Source organism: Lolium perenne, chromosome 6, assembly GCF_019359855.2.
Source record: "Lolium perenne isolate Kyuss_39 chromosome 6, Kyuss_2.0, whole genome shotgun sequence".
NCBI classification, from domain to species: Eukaryota; Viridiplantae; Streptophyta; class Magnoliopsida; order Poales; family Poaceae; genus Lolium; species Lolium perenne.
The window spans coordinates 239,512,041-239,537,455 of NC_067249.2; the positions used below are offsets into that span (position 1 = coordinate 239,512,041).

General features: G+C 42.5%; 2 protein-coding genes across 2 annotated transcripts; both read right to left on the minus strand.

Annotated features, from left to right (window-relative positions):
• Nucleotides 1-1,851: 1,851 nt before the first annotated feature.
• LOC139832661 (uncharacterized) lies at nt 1,852-18,435 on the minus strand. Its single transcript, XM_071822473.1, has 2 exons — nt 17,316-18,435; nt 1,852-1,994 (listed from the first exon to the last, which is right to left on the minus strand). The coding sequence occupies exons 1-2, from the start codon at nt 18,433-18,435 to the stop codon at nt 1,852-1,854; spliced, it is 1,263 nt and encodes a 420-aa protein (XP_071678574.1).
• Nucleotides 18,436-22,389: 3,954 nt separating this feature from the next.
• On the minus strand, nt 22,390-23,308 carry LOC127309247 (agamous-like MADS-box protein AGL62). The gene has a single exon (XM_051340163.2). It carries the CDS (start codon nt 23,256-23,258, stop codon nt 22,443-22,445), a length of 816 nt encoding a protein of 271 aa, XP_051196123.1. The 5' UTR covers nt 23,259-23,308; the 3' UTR covers nt 22,390-22,442.
• Between the last annotated feature and the right edge of the window lie 2,107 nt (nt 23,309-25,415).

Consider the following 25,415-nt stretch of genomic DNA (forward strand, 5'->3'; position numbering starts at 1 on the left):
AAAGATAGTGGGTCGTGAATGCTCTAATATTGGGAGAGAGAGAGAAAATGTTTTATGTTGTAGCTGTTTGGTTTTCTGGAGCGATCAGAGCAATTCCAATAGTATAGCCAACTGTTGGCTATAACAAGATGCCATATCATTTGTAGTCATCATATAGCTAACATGTACAATAGTTGGCTATAAGAATGTAGTACTTTACTAATATATGGCCCACCTTTCACTCTCACAAGGTGCCTAGGAGCACGTGCAAGAGCTGGCTATTGCATAGTAGCCCACCTCCCTTCTCTCTCCTCTTCTCTCTCCTCCAACTCATCTAAAATATATTATTTAATGTCTTATAGTCAGCTGACTGGACTCTATTGTACTTGCTCTCAGTTGCGCACAGCAGGATAATGAATGTTGGGCTGGACTGTTAGACGTGATCTTGTAGAAAATCATGTGCGCCTAAACTTGATCAGACGGCTAAAATTATTTAAGGTGACGTGGCTGATTATGAAAGCAGCTTGCAAGCATATAGTGGGGATCAACTTTATAGATATTATAGATTAGTTTTCAACCTAAATCAAATTGAGACAGAACAAACAAAAAGAAAAAACATGCACGTGCCCACGTGAGTGCATATGGGCATGTTTATTGTTTATATGGATTAGACCATCCTTAGAGCATGTCTAACAGGCCCCTTATAACCCGTCCACCCCGTAAAATTCCGGCGAGATACGGGGCAGGCGAGGTTTGGGCCGTCTAGTAGACCCCGTATTCGGGCCGCCCCGTTTCGGCGGAATACGGGGCCCAGGAAATCGGACCCGCTGCCCCTACTTATACTGGGCGCACTCACTCGCAACCCTAGCTCCGCCGTGCGCCGCCGCCTCCTCCATCCTGCTCCGGCGAGAAATTACTCGCTCCCCCGCGCCGCATTCCACCCCATCTTCGGCATGGACTCCCGCCGCCGCAGTACCGCATCGCCAGCGAGCCGATCGAAGCGATCCCGCTCGCCGGACAACGTGGAGGATGTCTGGCGGCTTCAATGCAAAAGATCCGCCGCCGGGAGCCGCCGCGCGGCCTGCAAGTACGACGGTGGCACGTTCGTCCCGTCGAAGCTCCGTGACTTCACGCGGGGCGGCCGCTGGTACCACGAGGACCCGCCGCTCAAACCGATGAGCGGCCCCAAGTTCGAGGCGTGGCGCGCCGAGTGGGAGCGCCAACGTCGGGTGGCCGAGGCATGGAGGGCGACCATCGGGAGCACCAGCGGCGGAGGTGCTCCGCTCGCCGGCGAGGAGGAGGAGGAAGACGAGGACCAGGACCCCGCCTTCTTGAAGGCGATTGAAGAGTCCCTCAAGGACGCCGACGAGAGGAAGAGGGCGGAGGAGGAAGATAGGGCGGCGGCCATCGCCGCCGTGAAGGAGGCGGAGGCGCGGGAGGCGGAGGCGGAGGCCGACGGGTTCATCATCGACTTCTCCGACTAGAAGTCGTGATCGATGATCGCGCATTTTGTATGTAGGTATGTCGATTCCTATGTATAATCGACAAATTATGAATGAACTAGTTTCTCGGGGTTTTAAATTTACAAATATACGGGGTCAAATACGGGGTCTGCTAGACGGAGCGGTGTATCTACGAGCATTTTTTTATACGGAGCGAAAAAGCGGCGAGATACGGGGCCGAAATATAAGAGGCCTGCTAGATATGCTCTTAGTCCTTGCCATTGGTAAAAATAGAAAGCTACAGCCGGACTTCAAAGAGATCAAAAGCGAGGAATACAAGTTTAGATAGGGATCACCTGATTGTTCCATGTGAAGCAGTCCGAACTTGAAAAGGATCGCATGTAGTACTGGCTGGACGCACGCTGCGCCGCTAATCCCATGAAACTGCACGGGAGTCCCTGATCTTGCCTTGATCGTATCGGATGAGACTGACCGATCTTTCGTCGACGACGACCCGTAGGTCCTTGTGCTCGGATGTGATTTGAACATAGTTGATGACGATGATGATGGATCCTGCCCGAATAACGAAATCCAGTAGTCGCGATCCCCACAGATGGCGCCAATTGACGAGGGATCACCTCGCCAATGCCTACGTATTGTAGACTTAGGTTTCGGGAGAGAGCGACGATGAAGATTCCGGGAGCGAGATTAGGCACACGACGTACCCAGCTTCGGGTCCCCTCGGTGGAGGATCCCTACGTGCTGCTAGCAATCCAGTATATGGTCATATGTATGTTTACAGGGTGCTGCCATAGGCAGAGCTATGTTGTCTATCTGTTGGCCTCCCCTCTATCGGGTGCTCTGGCTGGCTTTATATATGCAACCAACCTAGGGTTTTACAAAAGTCCTAGTCGACTACTTCTTCGGGTTGCCTTCTTGGGCCTTCTCCATATTGGGCCGAGCCAAACCAGATATACTAATAATGGGTACCCGAAGGGTATACCCATGTCACCGTTCCTGACCGTTCCGGGGCCCTAGGGTGAAACATAGGAAGAGGCCCTCGTTTTTTATACGCCTTCCGTCTTCCAAAATTTATTTTAGATCTATTAGAATTTAAATGTATTTAAACACTATCTGTTATGTACATATCTAAAATTAGACAAATCTTAGACAAGTTTAAAAAGACGGGGGGACTACTATATGACTTACAAAAAAACATATCAATTCTTAAAAGTTGAAATAGTCATGGAAATTTTTTCACCTCATCCTCTTTAGGATCCAATCAACTTCTGTACTTGTCTATTATTTTCTCATTTCATAGAAAATACATTCTATTTCCTTCTGTCATGTTTAATTGACGCCGATACGGCCTAGCTACATGTTCATTTAGCTACACGCAGTGTCAATTAAACATGATCGGAGGTAGTATATAGCATTTTACCATATAAACTGGAAGTAGTAGTGTCGTTGGTATAGCTAAGAAACGCCAATTTTACACAGACCAAAAGAATAAAATGGCAAACTTGACGGCATGGGATGTTAAAAAGCTCCTAAAGAAAAACAAATAATATTCAGAAATTTGGTGCTACAAAGAAGAACGAGATAATGAAATCAAATAGATGTATAGGACCGCTTACATGAAACAGTTGAATAGTCGATAATCTCCGATTTTTTTTAATCCGAACGATTGGCTATGTTGAACTCTAGCCTTGAACTCCAAATCATTAATTTCCCTCTACGAATGATGGTCTAGAAAATTTGAGAATTTGTTGTGTCAATGAGTGGATAAGCGAGATTGTAATCTGTGGTTGATGACAGAAAGAAAAAAAAACGTCAAGGAGAATCTCCGGTGGGAAACGATTGTGCCTAAGTGTACCTGTAGAAATTTGCAAATAGAGAGCGATTTGGTCTCCATTGGAGGCTCGTTCTCCATACCACAACGAGCTTCAATCGATAATACTGCGGCTGTGGAGGCGTTGATTCGGGGCAATAAAAAGTTGTGTCGAGGGTAAGCACCAAGTTAGCGGTGATCAGATGAATTGATTGGATTGTGTGTCGCTAGTGTTAGTTGATTATTTATTTGCCTGGGCCTTTTGTCTTGCTGGGCTGTTCGACATTGGGAGGGGGCCGCGGGGCTCCTGTGCGTTGGGGGGTCAGGGCGGTCGCCCTGGCTGACCTGCCTCATAAACGGGAGCTCCTGTTGGGGGGTGCTGTCTGCCGACCTGGTCAGCACGGACCAGGCGCCGCACACCCCCCAGGCGGATGGTTTGGGCCGGGCCGGCCCAATATTTCCGTTCAACTTTTCTTTATTTTTCCGGTTTTTCCTTTTCCTTTTCTTTTTCTGTTTTTTCTTTTTACGTTTTTTAAAATCTAAAAATATTTATAATGCGAAGTTTTACAATTTTGTTAAATTTTTTTTTTTTCGAAAATTCGTTCTTTTGTTCTAAATATTTTCAAATTTAGAACATTTTTTAAAAAATTTTAATTTTAATTTTTTATCTCAAAATTAGAACATTTTTGGATACGAACAGAAACTTAATTTGAACATTTTTAAATACGAACACAAATTTAATTTGAACATTTTTTTAATATGAACAAAAATTTAATTTGAACAACTTTTAATATGAACAAAAAATTAATTTAAACATTTTTTAATACGAACGTAAATTGAATACGAACAAAAAATAATTTGAACAATTTTCACAATTAAATATTTTCGATGTTTGAAAGTTTTTCAAATTTGAACTTTTCCGAATTTGAATAAAAAAAGAACCGAAAAGAAAAAGAAAAACAAACAAACAAACAAAAACGAAAAAGTAGAAACGGAAAAATAAAAAAGCGAAAAATGGGCCAGGTCCATACCCGACCAGGGTGTGCGATGCCTGGTTGGCACCGACCTGATCGGTGTATAGGAAGCCCGGCTCCTGTTGGCCGACCAGATCCGCGCGGGGTTCGCAGCCACAGCTGGGTCGCGGCCAGTAGAAAGTAATTTTCGTTTTTTTTCTTTTCTTTTCTTGTTTCGTTTCCTTTTCTTTTTCAGCTGTTTCTTTTTTATTTTTCATAATCCGAGTATTTTCGGAAAAAATATATTTTTTCACAAACAAGAACATTTTTAAAATACGAATGTTCTTAAATATATATTTAAAAAATTTAGAACAGTTCTCAAATTTGAATGATTTTTTATTTTGAACGATTTTTGAATTTGAACAATTTTAAAGTTTAAACGATTTTTAAGTTTGAATGATTATCATGTTTGAATGATTTTTAAGTTTGAACGATTTTTATGTTTGAACGATTTTTATGTTTGAACGATTTTTAAATTTGAACAATTTTTAAATTTGAACAATTTTCAAATTTGAACAATTTTTAAAAATTGAAGATTTTTTAAGTTAAATATATCCAAATCTGAACATTTGTTTAAAAGATTTTGAACAAAAAGAAAAATAAACAAAAAAGAAAAGGAAACAAAAAAGAAAACAGAAAAAAAGAAAAAACAGAAAAAGGAAAAAGGAGAAAATGGGCCAGGCCCAATACCCGACAAGGGTTTGCGGTGCCTGGTAGGCACCGACCTGGTCAGTGTATAGGATTCCCGCTCATAAACGGGGAGCTCCTCACCACCAACCTGGTCGGCAGAGGCGGGGATGCCACACACCCTCCCGCACGCCCGAGTTGCTAGCTCGGCCGCGACCCAACAGGTAATGTAGTTTTTCTTTTTTTATTTCCTTTTTATTTTCTCTTGTTTCTTATCTCTATTTTTTGAATATTTATTTTTACAGATTTTTTCTAAAACTAATATTTTCTAGAAATGTGAACATTTTTAAAGTTGAATAAATTTCAAATAATATTTGAAAATTCGTTCAAGATTATAAATTTGTTCAAATCAAAATTCGTTCAACAACAACAACAACCAAGCCTTTCAGTCCCAAACAAGTTGGGGTAGGCTAGAGTTGAAACCCATAATATCTCGAAGCCAAGTCATGGTTCCGGAACGTGGATAGCTAACTTCCACGCACCCCTATCCATGGCTAAATCTTTGTCGATATTCCAAACCTTCAGGTCTCTCTTAACGGACTCCTCCCATGTCAAGTTTGGTCTACCACGACTCCTCTTAACATTCTCAGCACGCTTTATCCGTCCGCTATGCACTGGCGCTTCCGAAGGCCTCCGTTTGATATGTACAAACCATCTAAGACGATGTTGGACCAGCTTCTCTTCAATCGGTGCTACCCCAACTCTCTCCCGTATATCGTCGTTCCGTACCCGATCCTTTCTTGTGTGGCCACATATCCATCTCAACATGCACATCTCTGCTACACTTAACTGTTGGATATGTCGTCTCTTCGTTGGCCAACACTCAGCGCCTTACAACATCGCAGGTCGGATAGCTGTCCTATAAAACCTGCCTTTTAGCTTTTGTGGCACTCTCTTGTCACAGAGTACGCCAGAAGCTTGGCGCCACTTCATCCAACCAGCCTTGATTCAGTGGCCCACATCTTCATCGATATCACCATCCTTCTGCAACATGGACCCCAAATATCGAAAAGTGTCTCTCTCCGGTACCACCTGCCCATCAAGGCTAACCTCTCCCTCCTCGTGCCTAGTAGAACTGAAACTGCACCTCATGTATTCAGTTTTAGTTCTACTAAGCCTTGATACGTCCAATTTGCATCACTATTTTATATCATAATTTGCTGTTATTCATTGATATATTTCATATTTGGACATAATACTTATGTTATTTCATCTATTTTGCATGTTTCATGATTATTGGAGGATCAAGCACCGGAGCCAGGATTCTGCTGGAAAAAGCACCTTCAGAATGCAATATTTCGGAAGATCAACAGTTGACGGAAATTATACCAAAAATCCTATTTTTCCATATGACGAAGAGAGCCAGAAGGGGGAGCGGAGGGGACCCGAGGTGGGCCCACCCCATAGGCCGGCGCGGCCCAAGGGCTGGCCGCGCCGCCCTGTGAGGAGGGGGGCCCACAGCCCTTCTCGCCTCCTTTTCTTCGCGTATGCGTTCGTCCCGAAGACCTAAGCTCCAGAGGGTACCTCACGAAGAGTTACAGCCGCCTCTGCGGGGTGGAGAACACCAGAGAGAAAAGAGCTCTCCGGCGGGCTGAGATCCGCCGGGGAAATTCCCTCCCGGAGGGGGAAATCGACGCCATCGTCACCGCCATCAAGTTGGACATCATCTCCATCACCATCATCATCATCTTCATCATCATCACTGCCGTCTCCACCGCTGCACATCGTCACCGCTGTAGCAATTTGGGTTTGATCTTGATTGTTTGATAGGGGAAACTCTCCCGGTATTGATTTCTACTTGTTATTGATGCTATTGAGTGAAACCGTTGGACCAAGGTTTATGTTCAGATTGTTATTTATCATCATATCACCTCTGATCATGTTCCATATGATGTCTCGTGAGTAGTTCGTTTAGTTCTTGAGGACATGGGTGAAGTCTAAATGTTAGTAGTGAAGTATGGTTGAGTAATATTCAATGTTATGATATTTAAGTTGTGGTGTTATTCTTCTAGTGGTGTCGTGTGAACGTCGACTACCCGACACTTCACCTTTATGGGCCTAGGGGAATGCATCTTGTACTCGTTTGCCAATTGCGGGGTTGCCGGAGTGACAGAAACCTGATCCCCCGTTGGTATATCGATGCAGGAGGGATAGCAGGATCTCAGAGTTTAAGGCTATGGTTAGATTTATCTTAATTACTTTCTTGTAGTTGCGGATGCTTGCAAGGGGTATAATCACAAGTATGTATTAGTCCTAGGAAGGGCGGTACATTAGCACAGGTTCACCCACACAACACTTATCAAAACAATGAAGATTAATTAGCCGTATGTAGCGAAAGCACTAGACTAAAATCCCGTGTGTCCTCGAGAACGTTTAGTCATTATAAGTAAACAAACCGGCTTGTCCTTTGTGCTAAAAAGGATTGGGCCACTCGCTGCAATTGTTACTCTCGCACTTTACTTACTCGTACTTTATTCACCTGTTACATCAAAACCCCCTGAATACTTGTCTGTGAGCATTTACAGTGAATCCTTCATCGAAACTGCTTGTCAACACCTTCTGCTCCTCGTTGGGATCAACATTCTTACTTATCGAAGATACTACGATACACCCCCTATACTTGTGGGTCATCAAGACTATTTTCTGGCGCTGTTGCCGGGGAGTGAAGCGCTATTGGTAAGTGGAATTGGTAAGGGAAACTTCTACTGTTTATGCTGATTTTATTTCTGCCTGCTGCCATAATTCATTATGGAGAGATCTCCTTTTGAATGTTTATTTGGAAAATCTGCTACTACTACAAAGGCAGTGGATGAGGCACCAGGAAAGGAAGAGATACCATACAAAATACCTATGAAAATTATTGAACGCGTAGTGGATAACCGTTATACAGGGGATGGAACTGTCCACCCTGGAGATCATTTACTGTTCTTACATGAATTATGCGGTTTATTCAAGTGTGCAGGTATTGCTATGGATGAAGTGAGGAAGAAACTATTCTCTATATCGCTATGCAGTAAAGCGGCGCATTGGTATAAATTACTGGATAATGGGGATTCTCTTGAATGGAATGATATTGTGCCCCGGTTTTATTCTAAGTTCTATCCTCCAAGTGAAATTCACAAGGATCGGAATCGCATATATAATTTTTGGCCTGATGATGGAGAGAGTATTGCCCAAGCTTGGGGGAGATTGAAGTCTTTAATGCTCAAATGCCCCATTCATGAGCTTCCTGGTACTGTTATTATTGATAATTTCTATGCAAGACTTTCTTTTGAAGACAAGACCTTGCTGGATACTTCTTGTTCTGGATCATTCACGCGCAAGAAGGAAGAGTTTAAAAGGGACCTTCTTAATCGGATCCAGGAAAATACTGAAGGATGGGAGAACGACAAAGATAGAGAATCAGGTATAAATTATGATTACAAATGCATTGAAGCTTTTATGGATACTGATAAATTTCGTAATATGAGTGCTACTTATGGTCTTGATTCTCAAGTTGCTGCAAATCTTTATAAAGCTTTTGCCTCTCATTATGAATTGCCTAAGAAGAATTTTGATAAGTATCATGAACCGTATAAAGATAAAATTGATTCATCTATTAATAAATGCGTTGTAGTTGAAACTGTTGATCATGTTATTCCTGAAGCATATATTGAAAAAACTCCTTTCCCTGCTAAAATGAAGGAGTACTCTGTTATAAATAGTGCGGTTCATAAAAGTGAAAAGAAACCTATAGAACCTGAAGAACAAATAAAAGTTGAACCTGCTGTTGCGATAGTTAAAGATCTTGTGACTGAAAATGTGGAGGATGGTAATATTATTTTCTGTGAAGATGCTTCCAATATTGTTTCACATCCTAATAAATCCAAACAAGCTAGTGTTCCTATGCTATCTGTTAGAATTGGTGATCATTGTTATTATGGTTTATGTGATATGGGTGCAAGTATTAGTGCTATTCCTTATGAGCTTTACACGGAGATTATGCATGAAATTGGTTCTTGTGAACTTGAAGATATTGATGTGGTTATTCAGCTGGCTAATAGAGAAACTATTTCTCCAATTGGTATTGTTCGAGATGTGGAAGTTCTATGTGGTAAGATTAAATATCCTGCTGACTTTTTGGTACTTGGTTCTGCTGCTAGTGAATATTGTCCTATCATTTTTGGTAGACCTTTTCTAAATACGTGTGGAGCTATTATAGATTGCAAGAAAGAGAAAATTTTGACTAAATTTGCTGGTGAATCTTATGAGTTTAACTTATCTAAATTTACCAAAACTCCTTATAAAGCTGATTTGCCTAATAATGATTTTAAAATTGAACAGTGTGCATCTATTGTTCTTGCTCCTAATAATCCCTTGCAGCAATATTTGGAGAATAGCGAGAGTGAAGTTTTTAGGGAAGAAAGAGATGAGCTTGATGAAATTTTTCTTCGCCAACCTATTCTTAAGCATGACTTACCGGTAGAAGATCTGGGTACAACACCGCCACCAAAGGAAGATCCTGTCTTTGATTTAAAACCATTGCCTGATAATCTTAAATATGCTCATATTGATGATAAGAAAATATATCCTGTTATTATTAGTTCTAAGCTTTCAGAGTTTGAAGAAGAAAGGTTATTGGAAATACTGAAGAAGCACCGAGGAGCTATTGGCTACACTCTTGATGACTTGAAGGGGATTTCTCCCTCTATTTGCCAACACGCCATTAATATGGAAGATGATGCGAAGCCTGTTGTTGAACCTCAGCGTCGTCTAATTCCTAAGATGAAGGATGTGGTAAGAAATGAGGTATTAAGACTTCTTGAAGCTGGTATTATATATCCTATTGCTGATAGTATATGGGTTAGTCCTGTGCATTGTGTTCCTAAGAAAGGAGGAATGACTGTTGTGCCTAACGATAATGATGAGCTCATACCTCAAAGAGTAGTTGTAGGGTATAGAATGTGCATTGATTATCGAAAAGTTAATAAGGTTACTAAGAAAGATCATTACCCTTTGCCTTTTATTGATCAAATGTTAGAAAGGTTATCTAAAAATACTCATTTTTGCTTTCTTGATGGTTATTCTGGGTTTTCACAAATTCTTTGTTAAAACTAAGGATCAAGAGAAAACCACTTTCACTTGTCCCTATGGAACTTATGCTTATAGACGTATGCCTTTTGGTTTATGTAATGCTCCTGCCACTTTTCAAAGATGCATGTCTGCTATTTTTCATGGCTTTTGCGAGAGTATTGTAGAGGTATTCATGGATGATTTTTCTGTCTATGGGAATTCTTTTGATAATTGCTTGCGGAACCTTGATAAAGTTTTGCAGAGATGTGAAGAAACTAACCTTGTTCTTAATTGGGAGAAATGCCACTTTATGGTTAATGAAGGAATTGTATTGGGACATAAAATTTCCGAGAGAGGTATTGAAGTTGATAGAGCTAAAGTTGAAGCAATTGAGAAGATGCCCTATCCTAGGGATGTTAAAGGTATTCGTAGTGTTCTTGGTCATGCTGTGTTTTATAGGAGGTTTATTAAAGACTTTTCCAAGATTTCAAAACCTCTTACTAATCTTCTTCAAAAAGATGTACCTTTTGTTTTTGATGATGATTGTAAGGAAGATTTTGAAACTCTAAAGAAAGCCTTAACAACTGCTCCTATAGTTGAACCTCCTGATTGGAATTTACCATTTGAAATAATGTGTGATGCTAGTGATTTTGCTGTAGGCGCTGTTCTTGGACAGCGAGTAGATAAAAAATTGAATGTTATTCATTATGCTAGTAAAACTCTTGATGCTGCTCAAAGAAATTATGCTACTACTAAAAAAGAATTGTTAGCTGTAGTCTTTGCTTGTGATAAGTTTAGACCTTATATTGTTGCTTCAAAAGTTACTATACATACTGATCATGCTGCAATCAGATACCTTATGCAAAAGAAAGATGCTAAGCCAAGGCTTATTAGATGGGTACTTCTGTTGCAAGAATTTGATTTACATATTGTAGATAGGAAAGGTGCTGATAATCCTGTTGCTGATAATTTGTCTAGATTGGAAAATATTGCTTATGATCCTGTTCCTGTTAATGATAGTTTTCCAAATGAACAATTGGCTGTAATAAAGGTGAGCTCGCGAGACAGTCCTTGGTATGCTGATTATGCTAACTTTATTGTTTCCAAGTACTTGCCTCCAACCTTTTCAGCTCAGCAAAGAAGGAAATTCTTTTATGACTTGAGGCATTATTTCTGGGATGACCCACACTTATATAAAGAAGGAGTGGATGGTATTCTGCGAAGATGTGTTCCCGAATATGAACAACAAGAGATATTGAGTAAATGTCATGGTAGTGCTTATGGAGGATATCACACCGAAGATAGAACCGCGCAAAAGGTTCTACAATCAGGTTTTTATTGGCCAACTCTCTTCAAAGATGCAAGGAAGTTTATCTTATCCTGTGATGAATGTCAAAGGGTTGGTAATATCTCTAGACGCAATGAAATGCGTATGAATTATACTCTTGTTATTGAACCGTTCGATTGTTGGGGATTTGACTTCATGGGACATTTTCCCTCTTCAGAAGGTAACACTCATATACTTGTTGCTGTTGATTATGTTACTAAATAGGTGGAAGCCATACCTACAAAAAGTGCTGATGGTGAGACCTCTTTAAGAATGCTTTTAGATATTATTTTTCCTAGATTTGGAGTTCCTAGATATATTATGACTGATGGAGGTTCTCATTTTATTCATGGTGGTTTTAGAAAAACTCTTGCTAAATATGGTATTAATCATAGAATTGCTTCCGCTTATCATCCTCAAACTAGTGGGCAAGTAGAATTATCAAATAGAGAAATTAAATCTGTCTTGCAAAAGACTGTTAATAAAACTAGAAAGAATTGGGCTAGTAAATTGAAGGATGCACTATGGGCTTATAGAACTGCTTATAAAAACCCCATGGAAATGTCACCTTATAAAATGGTTTATGGGAAAGCTTGTCATTTACCTTTAGAACTAGAGCACAAAGCTTATTGGGCAGTTAGAGAATTAAATAAAGATCCTAAACTTGCCGGTAATAAGAGGTTGTTGCAATTGAGTTCTCTAGATGAATGGAGAAGTGAAGCTTATGAAAATGCTAAACTCTTTAAAGAGAAAGTTAAAAAATGGCATGATAGAAGGATTATCAAAAGAGAATTTAATATTGGGGATAAAGTCCTATTGTATCGGTCTCGTCTCAGATTCTTTGCAGGGAAATTACTCTCGAAATGGGAAGGACCATATGTTGTTGAGGAGGTGTATCATTCAGGAGCAATTAAAATTAGCTCTCTCCAAGGTGATGCCACACAAGTGGTGAATGGACAAAGACTCAAGCATTATATCTCAGGTGATTCTTATAATGTAGATGTTGATATTATTCGAGTGGAAACACCGGAAGCCTTCATCAAAGGACAAATTGACAGTCCGCCAGAACTCGACTTTGAATAGGTAACAATACTGGTAATGAAAAGTTCGCAATTTACTTTCCGAACAATATTTTTGCTGTTTTTCGAAAATATGAAAAATTACGAGATCGAAACGGAGTGGAGGAGACGCACGAGGGCGTGCCACCATAGGCCGGCGCGGCCTGGCCTTGGCCCGCGCCGCCCTATGAGCTGGCCGCCTCGTCGCCCCTTTCCGACTCTGGTTCGACCTGGTACTTTCCTTTTGTCGTGAAAATTTTTGCTATATAATCCCCCGGACCCCTGGAGGTCCGTATATCGTTTTCTCGACGTGTTTTGTTTCGAGCTATTTCTGCCAGGATCTGTTTTCAGTTTAGAAGCACCATGGTCTCCAAGAACAAGGGCAAGGAGCTTTCGGATGAAGATATTCAAGATCCCGAGTGGAAAGAGGAGGACAAGAACGTCAAGGAAGAGGATGAAGAAGAGGTGGAGGAAGACTCGCGCGCACACCCGCGTGCTGCCATTGCAAGCATCAAGGTGGTGGACAACCCTTTTAGTGCAAACAAGAGCGCAAGAATTCGCACCAGGGGAGGAGTCCCACGTCATTACCTAGCTCAGAAGACATCTTCTTCAGGCACTCACCATCCCTTCCGCAATCTAATTTTCAATAGTCAAATTGAAAGGGTTCCCAGGGCAGCATTGCCTAGCAATTGGGATATAGATCGTTCTAACACTGCAGGAAGGATGAAGCCTGAGGGTGAAGAGTGGGGAAGTAACTCCAAGAGTTGGGACTCGCCGTCGGACATACTTCTTAACCGCGTCGAGCACAATTCGGAGATGATTCGCAACCTCACGTACAAGATTGATGAGCTTCAGGAGCTTGTTGAGAAGCTTGTCAGGAATTCATCACCACCATCGCCGAAGGAGTAATTCATCATCGGTAGTTTGTTCCAAGCTTGGGGGAGTGCCGCGGTATCACATCATCACTATCTTTTACTTTTTATTGTCAAGTAGTGTCATATCATGAGTAGGGAAGTTATCATATAAGATGGGTTGCAGTTTGGAAGTATCTCTCCTTTAGCTAGTTGTGTATGTATCCCTTGGTGTGAGTTATCGTTAGGGAATATTAATGAGAAGTCTTATCATTTACATATTGCACACCTTATTTTAGTTTGCAATCTCTATTATATGATCGATCTTGATTTTAGTATTGGTATCACTTTGGGAGCATTGAATAAATCTATTTGGTTTTGGTAAACTTAGCATTGGTTAATAGCAACAACACTTTGAGGTTTAAGTAGAAAAGAGAAATACATGTAGTTGTTTCATTGTCTTTCTTTCTTGATTAGCTCATAGCTTATTATTCTGAAGTTAAAACTGTTTGTGCTTACAAGGAAGATGCATGATTATTTCTATCACATGTATATTTGTTTGTTTCCTTCGACTCTTATGCTTGCTAATTAACCTTGCTAGCCAAAGACCTGTACTGAGAGGGAATACTTCTCGTGCATCCAAACCTAAACCCAAACCTATGCCATTTGTGTCCACCATAACTACCTACTACATGGTATTTCCTGCCATTCCAAGTAAATACTTCGTGTGCTACCTTTAAATAATTCAAAATTTACTATCTCTTATTTGTGTCGATGTTTTATAGCTCATGAGGAAGTATGTGGTGTTTTATCTTTCAATCTTGTTGGGCAACTTTCACCAATGGACTAGTGGCTTCATCCGCTTATCCAATAATTTTGCAAAAAGAGCTGGCAATGGGATTCCCAGTCCCAAATTAATTAATCTAAATAGACACTCCTCCATGGTATGTGATTGATGGACGACACCCGAAGGATTCGGTTAGCCATGGCTTGTCTAAGCAAAGGTTGGAGGGAGTGTCATCATAATAAAACTAAAATAAAAAGGCACTCCTTCATGGTATGAGATTGTTGGCAGGCACCCGAGGATTCGGTTAGCCATGGTTTGTGAAAGAAAGGTTGGAAGGAGTGCCACACAAAATAAAAATAAAATGGGAGCCGCTCTTTGAAGGTTTGTCTGGCAAGGGGGTTAGAGTACCCGCTACCAGTCGTTGACAACAACAAACACCTCTCAAATATTACTTTTATTCTCTTTATATGATTTCAAAACTGAAAAAGCTCTAGCACATGATTTAATCCCTGCTTCCCTCTGCGAAGGGCCTGTCTTTTACTTTATGTTGAGTCAGTAAACCTATTTCCCTCCATCTCAAGCAAGCATTTGAGTAGTTGTGATCAAACCATTATATTGTGATTTGCTTCATCATGTCTTTTATTCTTCCTTGTTCAGTACAAGTTTTATCTGAATGAATATGGCTTTGTAAGTTATCAATGATCATGAGGAGACTATTATGATTGAGTATGCAAGTTGTGCAATATAAACTTTAACATGAGAGCGCTGCTCGATAGATAAGAATAACCTGTTAATTGTTCTCTGACCAAGAACGAAGTTTGCCATCACCAACTATGATTTCTTATGCACCTTTATTTGTGATTACTTTATACTTGTTTCAAGTTGAGTTATATGAGGAAGTTGTTTACTAGAATGTCTTGTGTGAATGAATATGATGCTTCTTATCCGTATTTTATTTATCGACTCTTCACTCCATAAACATGTGGTCCTGTTTACCGAGTTCAGTTTCGCTTGGGGACAAGCGAAGTCTAAGCTTGGGGGGAGTTGATACGTCCAATTTGTATCACTATTTTATATCATAATTTGCTGTTATTCATTGATATATTTCATATTTGGACATAATACTTATGTTATTTCATCTATTTTGCATGTTTCATGATTATTGGAGGATCAAGCACCGGAGCCAGGATTCTGCTGGAAAAAGCACCGTCAGAATGCAATATTTCGGAAGATCAACAGTTGACGAAAATTATACCAAAAATCCTATTTTTCCAGATGACGAAGAGAGCCAGAAGGGGGAGCTGAGGGGACCCGAGGTGGGCCCACCCCATAGGCCGGCGCGGCCCAAGGGCTGGCCGCGCCGCCCTGTGAGGAGGGGGGCCCACAGCCCTTCTCGCCTCCTTTTCTTCGCGTATGCGTTCGTCCCGAAGACCTAAGCTCCAGAGGGTACCTCACGAAGAGTTACAGCCGCCTCTGCGGGGCGGAGAACACCAGAGAGAAAAGAGCTCTCCGGCGGGCTGAGATCCACCGGGGAAATTCCCTCCCGGAGGGGGAAATCGACGCCATCGTCACCGCCATCAAGTTGGACATCATCTCCATCACCATCATCATCATCTTCATCATCATCACCGCCGTCTCCACCGCTGCACATCGTCACCGCTGTAGCAATTTGGGTTTGATCTTGATTGCTTGATAGGGGAAACTCTCCCGGTATTGATTTCTACTTGTTATTGATGCTATTGAGTGAAACCGTTGGACCAAGGTTTATGTTCAGATTGTTATTTATCATCATATCACCTCTGATCATGTTCCATATGATGTCTCGTGAGTAGTTCGTTTAGTTCTTGAGGACATGGGTGAAGTCTAAATGTTAGTAGTGAAGTATGGTTGAGTAATATTCAATGTTATGATATTTAAGTTGTGGTGTTATTCTTCTAGTGGTGTCGTGTGAACGTCGACTACACGACACTTCACCTTTATGGGCCTAGGGGAATGCATCTTGTACTCGTTTGCCAATTGCGGGGTTGCCGGAGTGACAGAAACACGAGCCCCGTTGGTATATCGATGCAGGAGGGATAGCAGGATCTCAGAGTTTAAGGCTGTGGTTAGATTTATCTTAATTACTTTCTTGTAGTTGCGGATGCTTGCAAGGGGTATAATCACAAGTATGTATTAGTCCTAGGAAGGGCGGTACATTAGCACAGGTTCACCCACACAACACTTATCAAAACAATGAAGATTAATTAGCCGTATGTAGCGAAAGCACTAGACTAAAATCCCGTGTGTCCTCGAGAACGTTTGGTCATTATAAGTAAACAAACCGGCTTGTCCTTTGTGCTAAAAAGGATTGGGCCACTCGCTGCAATTGTTACTCCCGCACTTTACTTACTCGTACTTTATTCACCTATTACATCAAAACCCCCTGAATACTTGTCTGTGAGCATTTACAGTGAATCCTTCATCGAAACTGCTTGTCAACACCTTCTGCTCCTCGTTGGGATCAACATTCTTACTTATCGAAGATACTACGATACACCCCCTATACTTGTGGGTCATCAAGCCTAAAACCTTTCGATTCGAGAGTTCGCCTCCACAACTCTAACTTTCTATTAACCCCCGTTCGGCTATTATCGACTAGCACCACATCATCCGCAAAGAGCATACACCATGGGATATCTCCTTGTATATCCCTTGTGACCTCATCCATCACCAAATCAAAAAGATAAGGGCTCAAAGTTGACCCTTGGTGTAGCCCTATTCTAATTGGAAAGTCATCAGTGTCGCCATCGCTTGTTCGAACACTTGTCACAACATTATCATACATATCCTTGATGAGGGTAATGTACTTTATTGGGACTTTGTGTTTCTCCAAGGCCCACCACATGACATTCCGAGGTATCTTATCATAGGCCTTCTCCAAATCAATGAACACCATATGAAGGTCCTTCTTTTGCTCCCTGTATCTCTCCATCAGCTGTCGTACCAAGAAGATGGCTTCCATGGTAGACCTCCCAGGGATGAAACCAAATTGGTTTTTGGTCACGCTTGTTAACCTTCTTAAGCGGTGCTCAATGACTCTCTCCCATAGCTTCATAGTATGGCTCATCAGCTTGATTCCACGGTAATTAGTACAACTTTGAACATCCCCCTTGTTCTTGAAGATTGGTACTAAAATACTCCGCCCCCATTCTTCGGGCATCTTGTTTGACCGAAAAATGAGGTTGAAAAGCTTAGTTAGCCATACTATCGCTACGTCTCCAAGGCCTCTCCACGCCTCGATGGGGATACCATCAGGACCCATCGCCTTGCCTCCTTTCATCCTCCTTAACGCCTCCTTAACCTCAGACTCCTGGATACGTCGCACAAAGCACGTGTTGGTATCATTAAAGGAGTCGTCTAGCTCAATGGTAGAGCTCTCAACCTCTCCATTGTAAAGGTTGTCAAAGTACTCCCGCCATCTACGCTTGATCGCCTCTTCCTTCACAAGAAGCTGATCCTCTCCGTCCTTGATGCATTTGACTTCGTTGACATCCCTCGTTTTCCTCTCCCTAAACTTGGCCATCTTATAGATGTCCCTTTCGCCTTCCTTCATGTTTAGACGTTGGTAGAGGTCCTCATACGCCCGACCCCTTGCTTCACTCACCGCCCGCTTTGCAGCCTTCTTCGCCACCTTGTACTTCTCCATGTTAGCTGCACTCCTGTCCAGATATAGGCATCTGAAACAGTCCTTTTTCTCCCTAATAACCTTCTGGACCTCATCGTTCCACCACCAGGTATCCTTAGCTTCCCTTCTACTTCCCTTAGTCACCCCAAACTCCTCTACAGCGACCTTCCGCAAGCAGGTCGCCATACTCGTCCACATCATGTTTGCATCGCCTCCTTCCTCCCAAGGGCCCTCCTTAATAACCCTCTCCCTGAAAGTCTGGGATGCCTCACCCTTGAGCTTCCACCACTTTGTTCTAGCGACTTTGGCGCACTTACCCCGCTGGACACGGATCCTAAAGCGAAAGTCAGCAACCACCAGCTTATGTTGAGGGACAACACTCTCTCCAGGTATCACCTTACAATCAATGCAGGCGCGTCTATCTTCTCTTCTAGAGAGGACAAAATCAATCTGGCTAGAGTGTAGACAACTACTGAACGTCACTAGATGGGATTCTCTTTTCCTAAAGGGGGTGTTAGCTACGACCATGTCATAGGCTAGAGCAAAGCTCAGGACGTCTTCTCCTTCTTGGTTCCTGATGCCATAGCCAAAGCCCCCATGCACCCTTTCAAAACCTGTGTTAGATGTACCCACATGGCCATTGAGGTCTCCTCCTATGAAGAGCTTCTCACCAATAGGTACCCTCCTAACCAAGTCCTCCAGGTCTTCCCAGAAATCCCTCTTGGTGCTCTCATTGTGGGGCATACGCGCTAATAACATTGAGGACTAAGTCCCCAACAACCAGCTTGACAAGGATCATCCGGTCCCCTCGCCTCTTGACGTCCACAACTCCATCCCTGAGGCTCTTATTGACCAAGATGCCTACTCCATTTTTGTTTGAAGTTGTCCCCGTGTACCACAACTTGAAACCGGTATCCTCCACCTCCTTCGCCTTCTGTCCCTTCCATTTGGTCTCTTGGACACATAGGACATCAACACGCCTCCTCACCGCTGTATCAACTAACTCCCGTAACTTACCCGTCAGGGACCCTACGTTCCAGCTACCTAAGCGTATCCTCCTAGGCTCGGCTAACTTCCTTACCCTCCGCACTCGTCGAGTCAAATGCAGAGACCCTTGCTCATTTTTCACTACACCGGGGCGTCGGTGCAGCGCGCCACTAAGGATGCGGCGACCCGACCCTTGCTCACTTATCACCGTATCCAGATCAAGATACGGCGCGCCACCAAGGGGGTGACGGCCCGGCCCTTGCCCATTTGACACCACACCTGGGTTCCGATGTGGCGCGTCGCTAAGAGGGTTACGCCCCAACAAGGTTCCTTTGGGTTTCATCTCCATAAGAGTGGCTGAGTTTTTTTACGTTGGCTCGCCTCGCCTATCACAACCCTCCTCCTTTACCCGGGCTTGGGACCGGCTATGTTGAGACAACATAGGCGGAGTTCAAATCAAAATTCGTTCAAAATTTAAAAATCATTCAAAATTTAAATTTTGATCAAATTTTAAAATTCGTTCAAGATTTAAAATTTGTTCAAGTTTCAAAATTTGTCCAAATTTAAAAATCGTTCAAAATTTAAAATTTGTTCAAATTTCAAAATTTGTTCAAATTTCAAAATTCGTTCAAATTTGATAATTCTCGAAAATTATTTTTAAACAGAAAAATAAAATGAGAGAATAAAAACTGAAAAAGAAAACAGAACAGAACAGAAAACAGAAAAGAAAACGAGAAAAAACATGGAAAATCACCTAACTGGGCCAGCCCACACCGCGCGCGAGGGTGTGCGGCGCGGTGGAGGTGCCGACCTGGTCGGCATATAGGAATTCCCCATAAACGGGCCTGCAATCAGCCAACTCATACATGCCCTGGCGCCTAAGCTCAAAAAAATGCCCTAGCGCCCCTCGTACAGCTTAGTCACCACACGCCGCCGATGGAGATGCTCTAAGAGCATTTTCAGTCGCATCTATCTATTATATACTAAAAATAAAATACGGATGTTTAATAAAGCTACCACATTAATTCATATTGTTAGTATTATTTTAGCTGTTAGATCTGTTGTTTCAATGGTTAAGATTTAAAGATTTTACATAACATATACACGAGCGTATATTTTGTGACATACACGATGTATCATGTTTGGCAGGTACGGGAAAGATAAATAAAAGCAAAACGGTATGTATATAGGCATGTTCTGGTCCATCTTTTTAGGCCGATCGATCGGTTCAGAAAGAAAACGTACAACAATTACCTAGCAGAGTCCGTTTTGGAAGAATGTGCAGAGACCAGCTATCTAGCCATGTCCGATTGCAAATAGAAAAAAAAAAAAGTAGACCAGCTACCGACCGTATTTCCCCTGAGTTGAAAGAAAAGATAGGAAATCTCTCTTTTCAGAGTTATCGTCCCGATAAAAAAAATATTTTTGTGATAGGCCCTGTTCCCGGTAAGAAATATAGTGAAATTGTCTTTCCTATTCTTTCCCCTGATCCCGCTACGAAGAAAGATGCTTATTTCTTAAAATATCCCATATATGTAGGGGGAAACCGAGGAAGAGGACAGATCTATCCTGATGGTAGCAAGAGTAACAATACGGTCTATAATGCTACCTCAACAGGTATAGTAAAAAAAATACTACGTAAAGAAAAAGGGGTAGCCTAAGTCCGTTCCTGGGGAAAAAAGGTACTCATCTATTTCTTATAACTTACTATCACATAAATAATTGACTCAAAGTATGTGCTATTAACAGTGCATATAGGCATATATGTGCACGTAAATTCTTTTTAGCTCAGATTCATCTTTTTAGGCCGACCAATCAGTTCAGAAAGAAAACATACAACCACTACCAAACAGATCTAGAGTCCGTTTTGTAAAGAAAAAAAAAAGTGTAGATACCAGCTAGCTAGCCATGTCTGCTTGCAAATAGAAAAAAAAAGTAGACCAGCTAGCTAGCCTAAGTCTGTTCATGGAAAAAATCGCATTTGGTATTACAACAAGATGGATGGTGACAGCTCTGATGGTGCTGATGGTGATGATGAGGAGGCGAATTCAGTATCACAACAAGGCCTACAACTTGTTTCAAGAGTCAAAGAATATAAAGTTCGACCAAGTTTTTAGAAAGAAAATCCACACTCTACTACTAGGTAGACATTGTATTAAAATATATTTCATCATGTATTTAACGATATTGATTTTATATTGTATATGTTACTATTTTTTCAGAAAGTTAGTCAAATTTTACATAGTTAAACTTTCAAACAAATTATGCCTTTATTTTAAGAAATGTATGTTGTATGTATGAAGCTCCAAACCATACATAAATTCATTAGGAATCGATCAATCCACTCCCAATGTACACTAGGACTTCAGTGAGCATAAATTTAATCTCTTCACACAACATATTGTCTATTACCATCAACCATTTGCACACTTCAATACTTGATTGCCAACTTATCTGTAGTTGTTCCAGTCTGGCTAGATTAGCATGTGTCATTGCTGAAATCATTTTCCATGTTGTGGAAAAAAGTCTATGTATTCCTAAATTACTGGCCTGGGAAAACCGCTCCCTTCTGAACTATTGCACACTTATGTTCCTAAAGTATTCGAAAAGGAGCTCCCCAAATTATACTTGTAATTGGTTTATTGGAGGACAAAAAATTATGCAAATTAAGTTAGCCAAGTCAAATATTGATGCAAAGAGCCGAGGGGCAAGAGATGCTCTATATGATTGTGTGGGGTTTAAATGGGCTAAACAACAGTATGATAAGAAGTTTAGCCAAGTCAATTGTTTAACAAAGAAAGAAGTATACAATTATTTTTCTAAGAGGAATCTAACACGTTAGCTTCGATTGATCTACCTTAGTTTCTTTATCTACCCTAATCTTAGTGTATGTGTTTGTGTGACTGTGTGTGCATATTGAAGTTTATTTGTATTAGCCGCATGCACTCATGTTTTTATTTTCTTCATATGTTATGCTGCATCGGTTAATGCCGGCAATACTTGCTTCTCACCATTTTTTCAAATAAACTAAAATCCATATTTTTCTAAGATAAATTCAATGGCTGACACGAGAGTTGTCGTATTGATTCTAGTTCTCGCATCATAAGCCAGTCTTCGAAAGATTTTGCACAGAATAAAAGGGGCATTCGTGGGAAACATTCGCAAAAATGTGCTAATGATAATGTACTTTTTGGCTTAATGTTTTAGCAGTTTCCATACAATATACTGTATTTAGCACTGCTTCAGGACGTACTGGGCGCCTATCCAACAGTTCTTAGCATTGCGTAGACAACAAAATAAAATGCCCATTGGAAAAAAATTCACATGGAGTGTGAGTTTATTGTGACTGGTCTCCCACAAAACTTGTTTCAAAACAAAAGGAATGGTCTCCCACGAAAGGGCACCTTTTCTGCGCAGAGAAAGTAAAAAGGAGGTTGGAATTTTCATTAATTTGGTGCAGTGCTACAACAGGTGCCATGTGTTGATGCACTGAAACAGGAGAAACGGTATAAAAAGACATACTGTAACAAACCATAATAATATGTCTTTCACCCAGATAGATGATACATAACACCTACTTGCACGATGCATATATAACAGACAATCTATGAAGGTGCAAGATCGAAGCTAGCGTTCGATCTCTTTCCAACAAATGCATGCATCGCCATCAGAAGAATGAATAGAACCGGACTAGGTACGACTGGTGTCGGGTTCGATCTCATCGTGTCCTCTCTGCGGGAAGCCGTGCGGCCCAAACCCCTGATTCACCGTCTCCATTCCGGTGTCAAACCCCAGCACTGCGGCGGTGGCAACATCCCCATCACCATCTGATGCTGCTGCTCCATTCCAGCGTCGACGAACCCCGTTTGTGGAGGCGGCGGCATCTCCATCATCATCTGTTGCTGTTGCTTCCCCTGCTGCTGCACCAACTCCATCATCAGCTGATGCTGCATCATCTCCATCCCGCCGCTCGCGCTAGTGCCACCGAGCTCAAACTCGCCGCCGCCACCCACAAGAGGGCCAACAGGCAGCACATCCCGGAGCACCTGGTCGCAGCGCACCGCCACGTCCACACGCAGCTTCTCCAGCGCGGCCGCGAAGGCAGCCCGGTCCTCCTCCTTCATCTGGCTCACGTCGTTGGCCTGCTCCAGCCACGCCGCCGCCTGGCACCCCTCGATGCGCGCCTTATCCAAGAACTCATCGATGGCCTTGTTTCGCGCCTTGATCGCGGCCAGCTGCGCTTGCAGCTCGCCAAGCTTCTGGTTCAGCTCCGCCTGCGCCGGGTTCCGGTCACCGGCGCCGCCGTCCACCGCCGCCACAGTCTGAGCCTCCGAAGAGTAGGAGGTGCGGAAGCGGTCGAGGACGGAGTCGACGGAAGGGTGGCCTATGGAGAAGACCTTGCCTCCTGGGGAGAAGACGACAGCGGCCACCTCGGCGCCGCATAGGGTGGACAGCTCGCTCACCTTTTTGAACAGCCCCGTGCGGCGCTTGGAGAAGCATACCTGCCGCGCCTCCTCCCTCTCGATGGGCCGGATCTCGATCTTCTTCCGCCCCGTACCTCTCGGCCGCCGCGGTGCCATTGCCGCCTACCCTTAAACCTTTGGACCCTCTCACCCCTCAAAATGTTTGCTCTGCGTAGGTAGCTAGGTAGATCTGTCTAGAACTTTTGGGGTCATCTGTCTATATAGGGGATGGAGGAGAAGAATTGAGATGTGAAAGGAGTTGAGAATTGAGATCCTTGTCTCGTGACTCATGTTCCCATCTCATCACTGCTTGCTCACGTATAAGCTAGAGAATTCATGAGACAGCGAGACGATGATCAACACATATGTCTAAACGAAGACGAATTTAATGAAGGGTCGGGCCCACAGTTAATCATGGGTACTTTCTGAATACCGTCAACCATAATTTTCAGATACGTAATTGCCAAATTGTTAAACTGCAGGATCTAGTATGATTGTGACATGTGAAATCAAACAAGATGTCTTTTCAGTTTAATGTGTGATCATAATATATCCTTTTCTGGCTTGTACTTTTTCTTTCGGTGTTTCTTTCTTTTTTAATCTGATTTACATATATGAACATGTTATTTTCACACACTCCTGAGGTTGGTATCCTTTGCATATATAAGCGCAGACGCAAAGACAATTGGTTTTTAAATTTCTTTTAGGATTTTCTATATGCAGAGTTCTCTATCCACGTTGTTAAGGCAATATACTTGATGTATTACCAGGGGGACAAAGGGCACAATATATAGTACATGTACAGATGCAAATATGCAGGAAGCCCCCTAACATATGGGGAAACTACAATATACAGATATATACTCTAACACCCCCCCGCAAACTCATGGTGGATCCACAACACTGAGTTTGGAGAGTAAAAAGTCATGCTGCGCTCGAGTTTGTGCCTTTGTAAAGAAATCCGCCAACTGCAAATCTGAAGGCACATAATGAACCGCAACAACCTCATCCTGCACCTGAGCACGTGTATAAAAAGCATCAACACCAATATGCTTGGTCAGCTCATGCTTGACCGGATCACGTGCAATACTGATAGCACCTGTACTGTCAGACAAAAGTGGAGTGGGTGTCGTAACAGAGACCCCAAAATCTGCAAGCAACCACCGTAACCAGGTCACCTCAGCAATCAACAAAGCCATAGCCCGCAGCTCAGCCTCAACACTCGAACGAGAAACCGCTACCTGTTTCTTCGTCTTCCAAGCAACAAGCGAACCACCAAGAAACACACAGTAAGCAGAAAGTGAACGACGATCCGTAGGATCACTCACCCACGTAGCATCCGAGTAGCACTGGAGCTGGAGAGAGCTAGAACGAGGAAAGAAAAGGCGACGAGTGATCGTGCCACGAAGGTAACGAAGAACACGGAGGAGATGACTGTAGTGAACAGTGGTAGGAGCTGAGACAAACTGACTCAGAATATGAACAGGATAAGAAATATCAGGACGAGTGACAGCAAGATAAACAAGACTCCCAACAAGATGACGATAACGTGTGGGATCAGGAAGAGGATCACCATCAGTAGGACGAAGCTTAACATTAAGCTCCATAGGAGTATCAACCGTGCGCTCATCCCCAAGAGCAGCACGAGCAAGAAGATCCTGAATGTACTTCTCCTGAGAAATAGAAAAGCCATCAGAAGTGGAGGAAACCTCAATCCCAAGAAAATAGCGAAGAGGACCAAGATCAGTCATGAGAAACTGATCACGAAGACGAGCCTTTACAAAGGCAATATACTCAGGATCATCACCAGTAATGATCATATCATCAACATAGAGAAGGAGAAGGGTGCGTCCACGAGGAGAAGTGTGAACGAAAAGTGCTGGATCATGAAGACTAGGAGAGAAACCAGCAGCAGTCACCACAGAGGCAAAGCGCTCAAACCAGGCACGACGGGCCTGTTTGAGACCATAGAGAGAACGTCGAAGACGACAAACCATCCCATCGGGAACAGAATACCCAGGAGGAGGCTGCATGTAAACCTCCTCACTCAACTCGCCATTAAGAAAAGCATTCTGAACATCAAGCTGGGAGACAGACCAGCGGCGAACAGAGGCAACAGCAAGAAGGGTACGCACAGTAGTCATATGAGCCACAGGGGCAAAAGTCTCATCATAGTCACGGCCGTGCTCCTGCTGAAAACCACGAACCACAAGACGTGCTTTATAGCGCTCAAGAGATCCATCAGAGCGAGTCTTAATTTTATAGACCCACTTA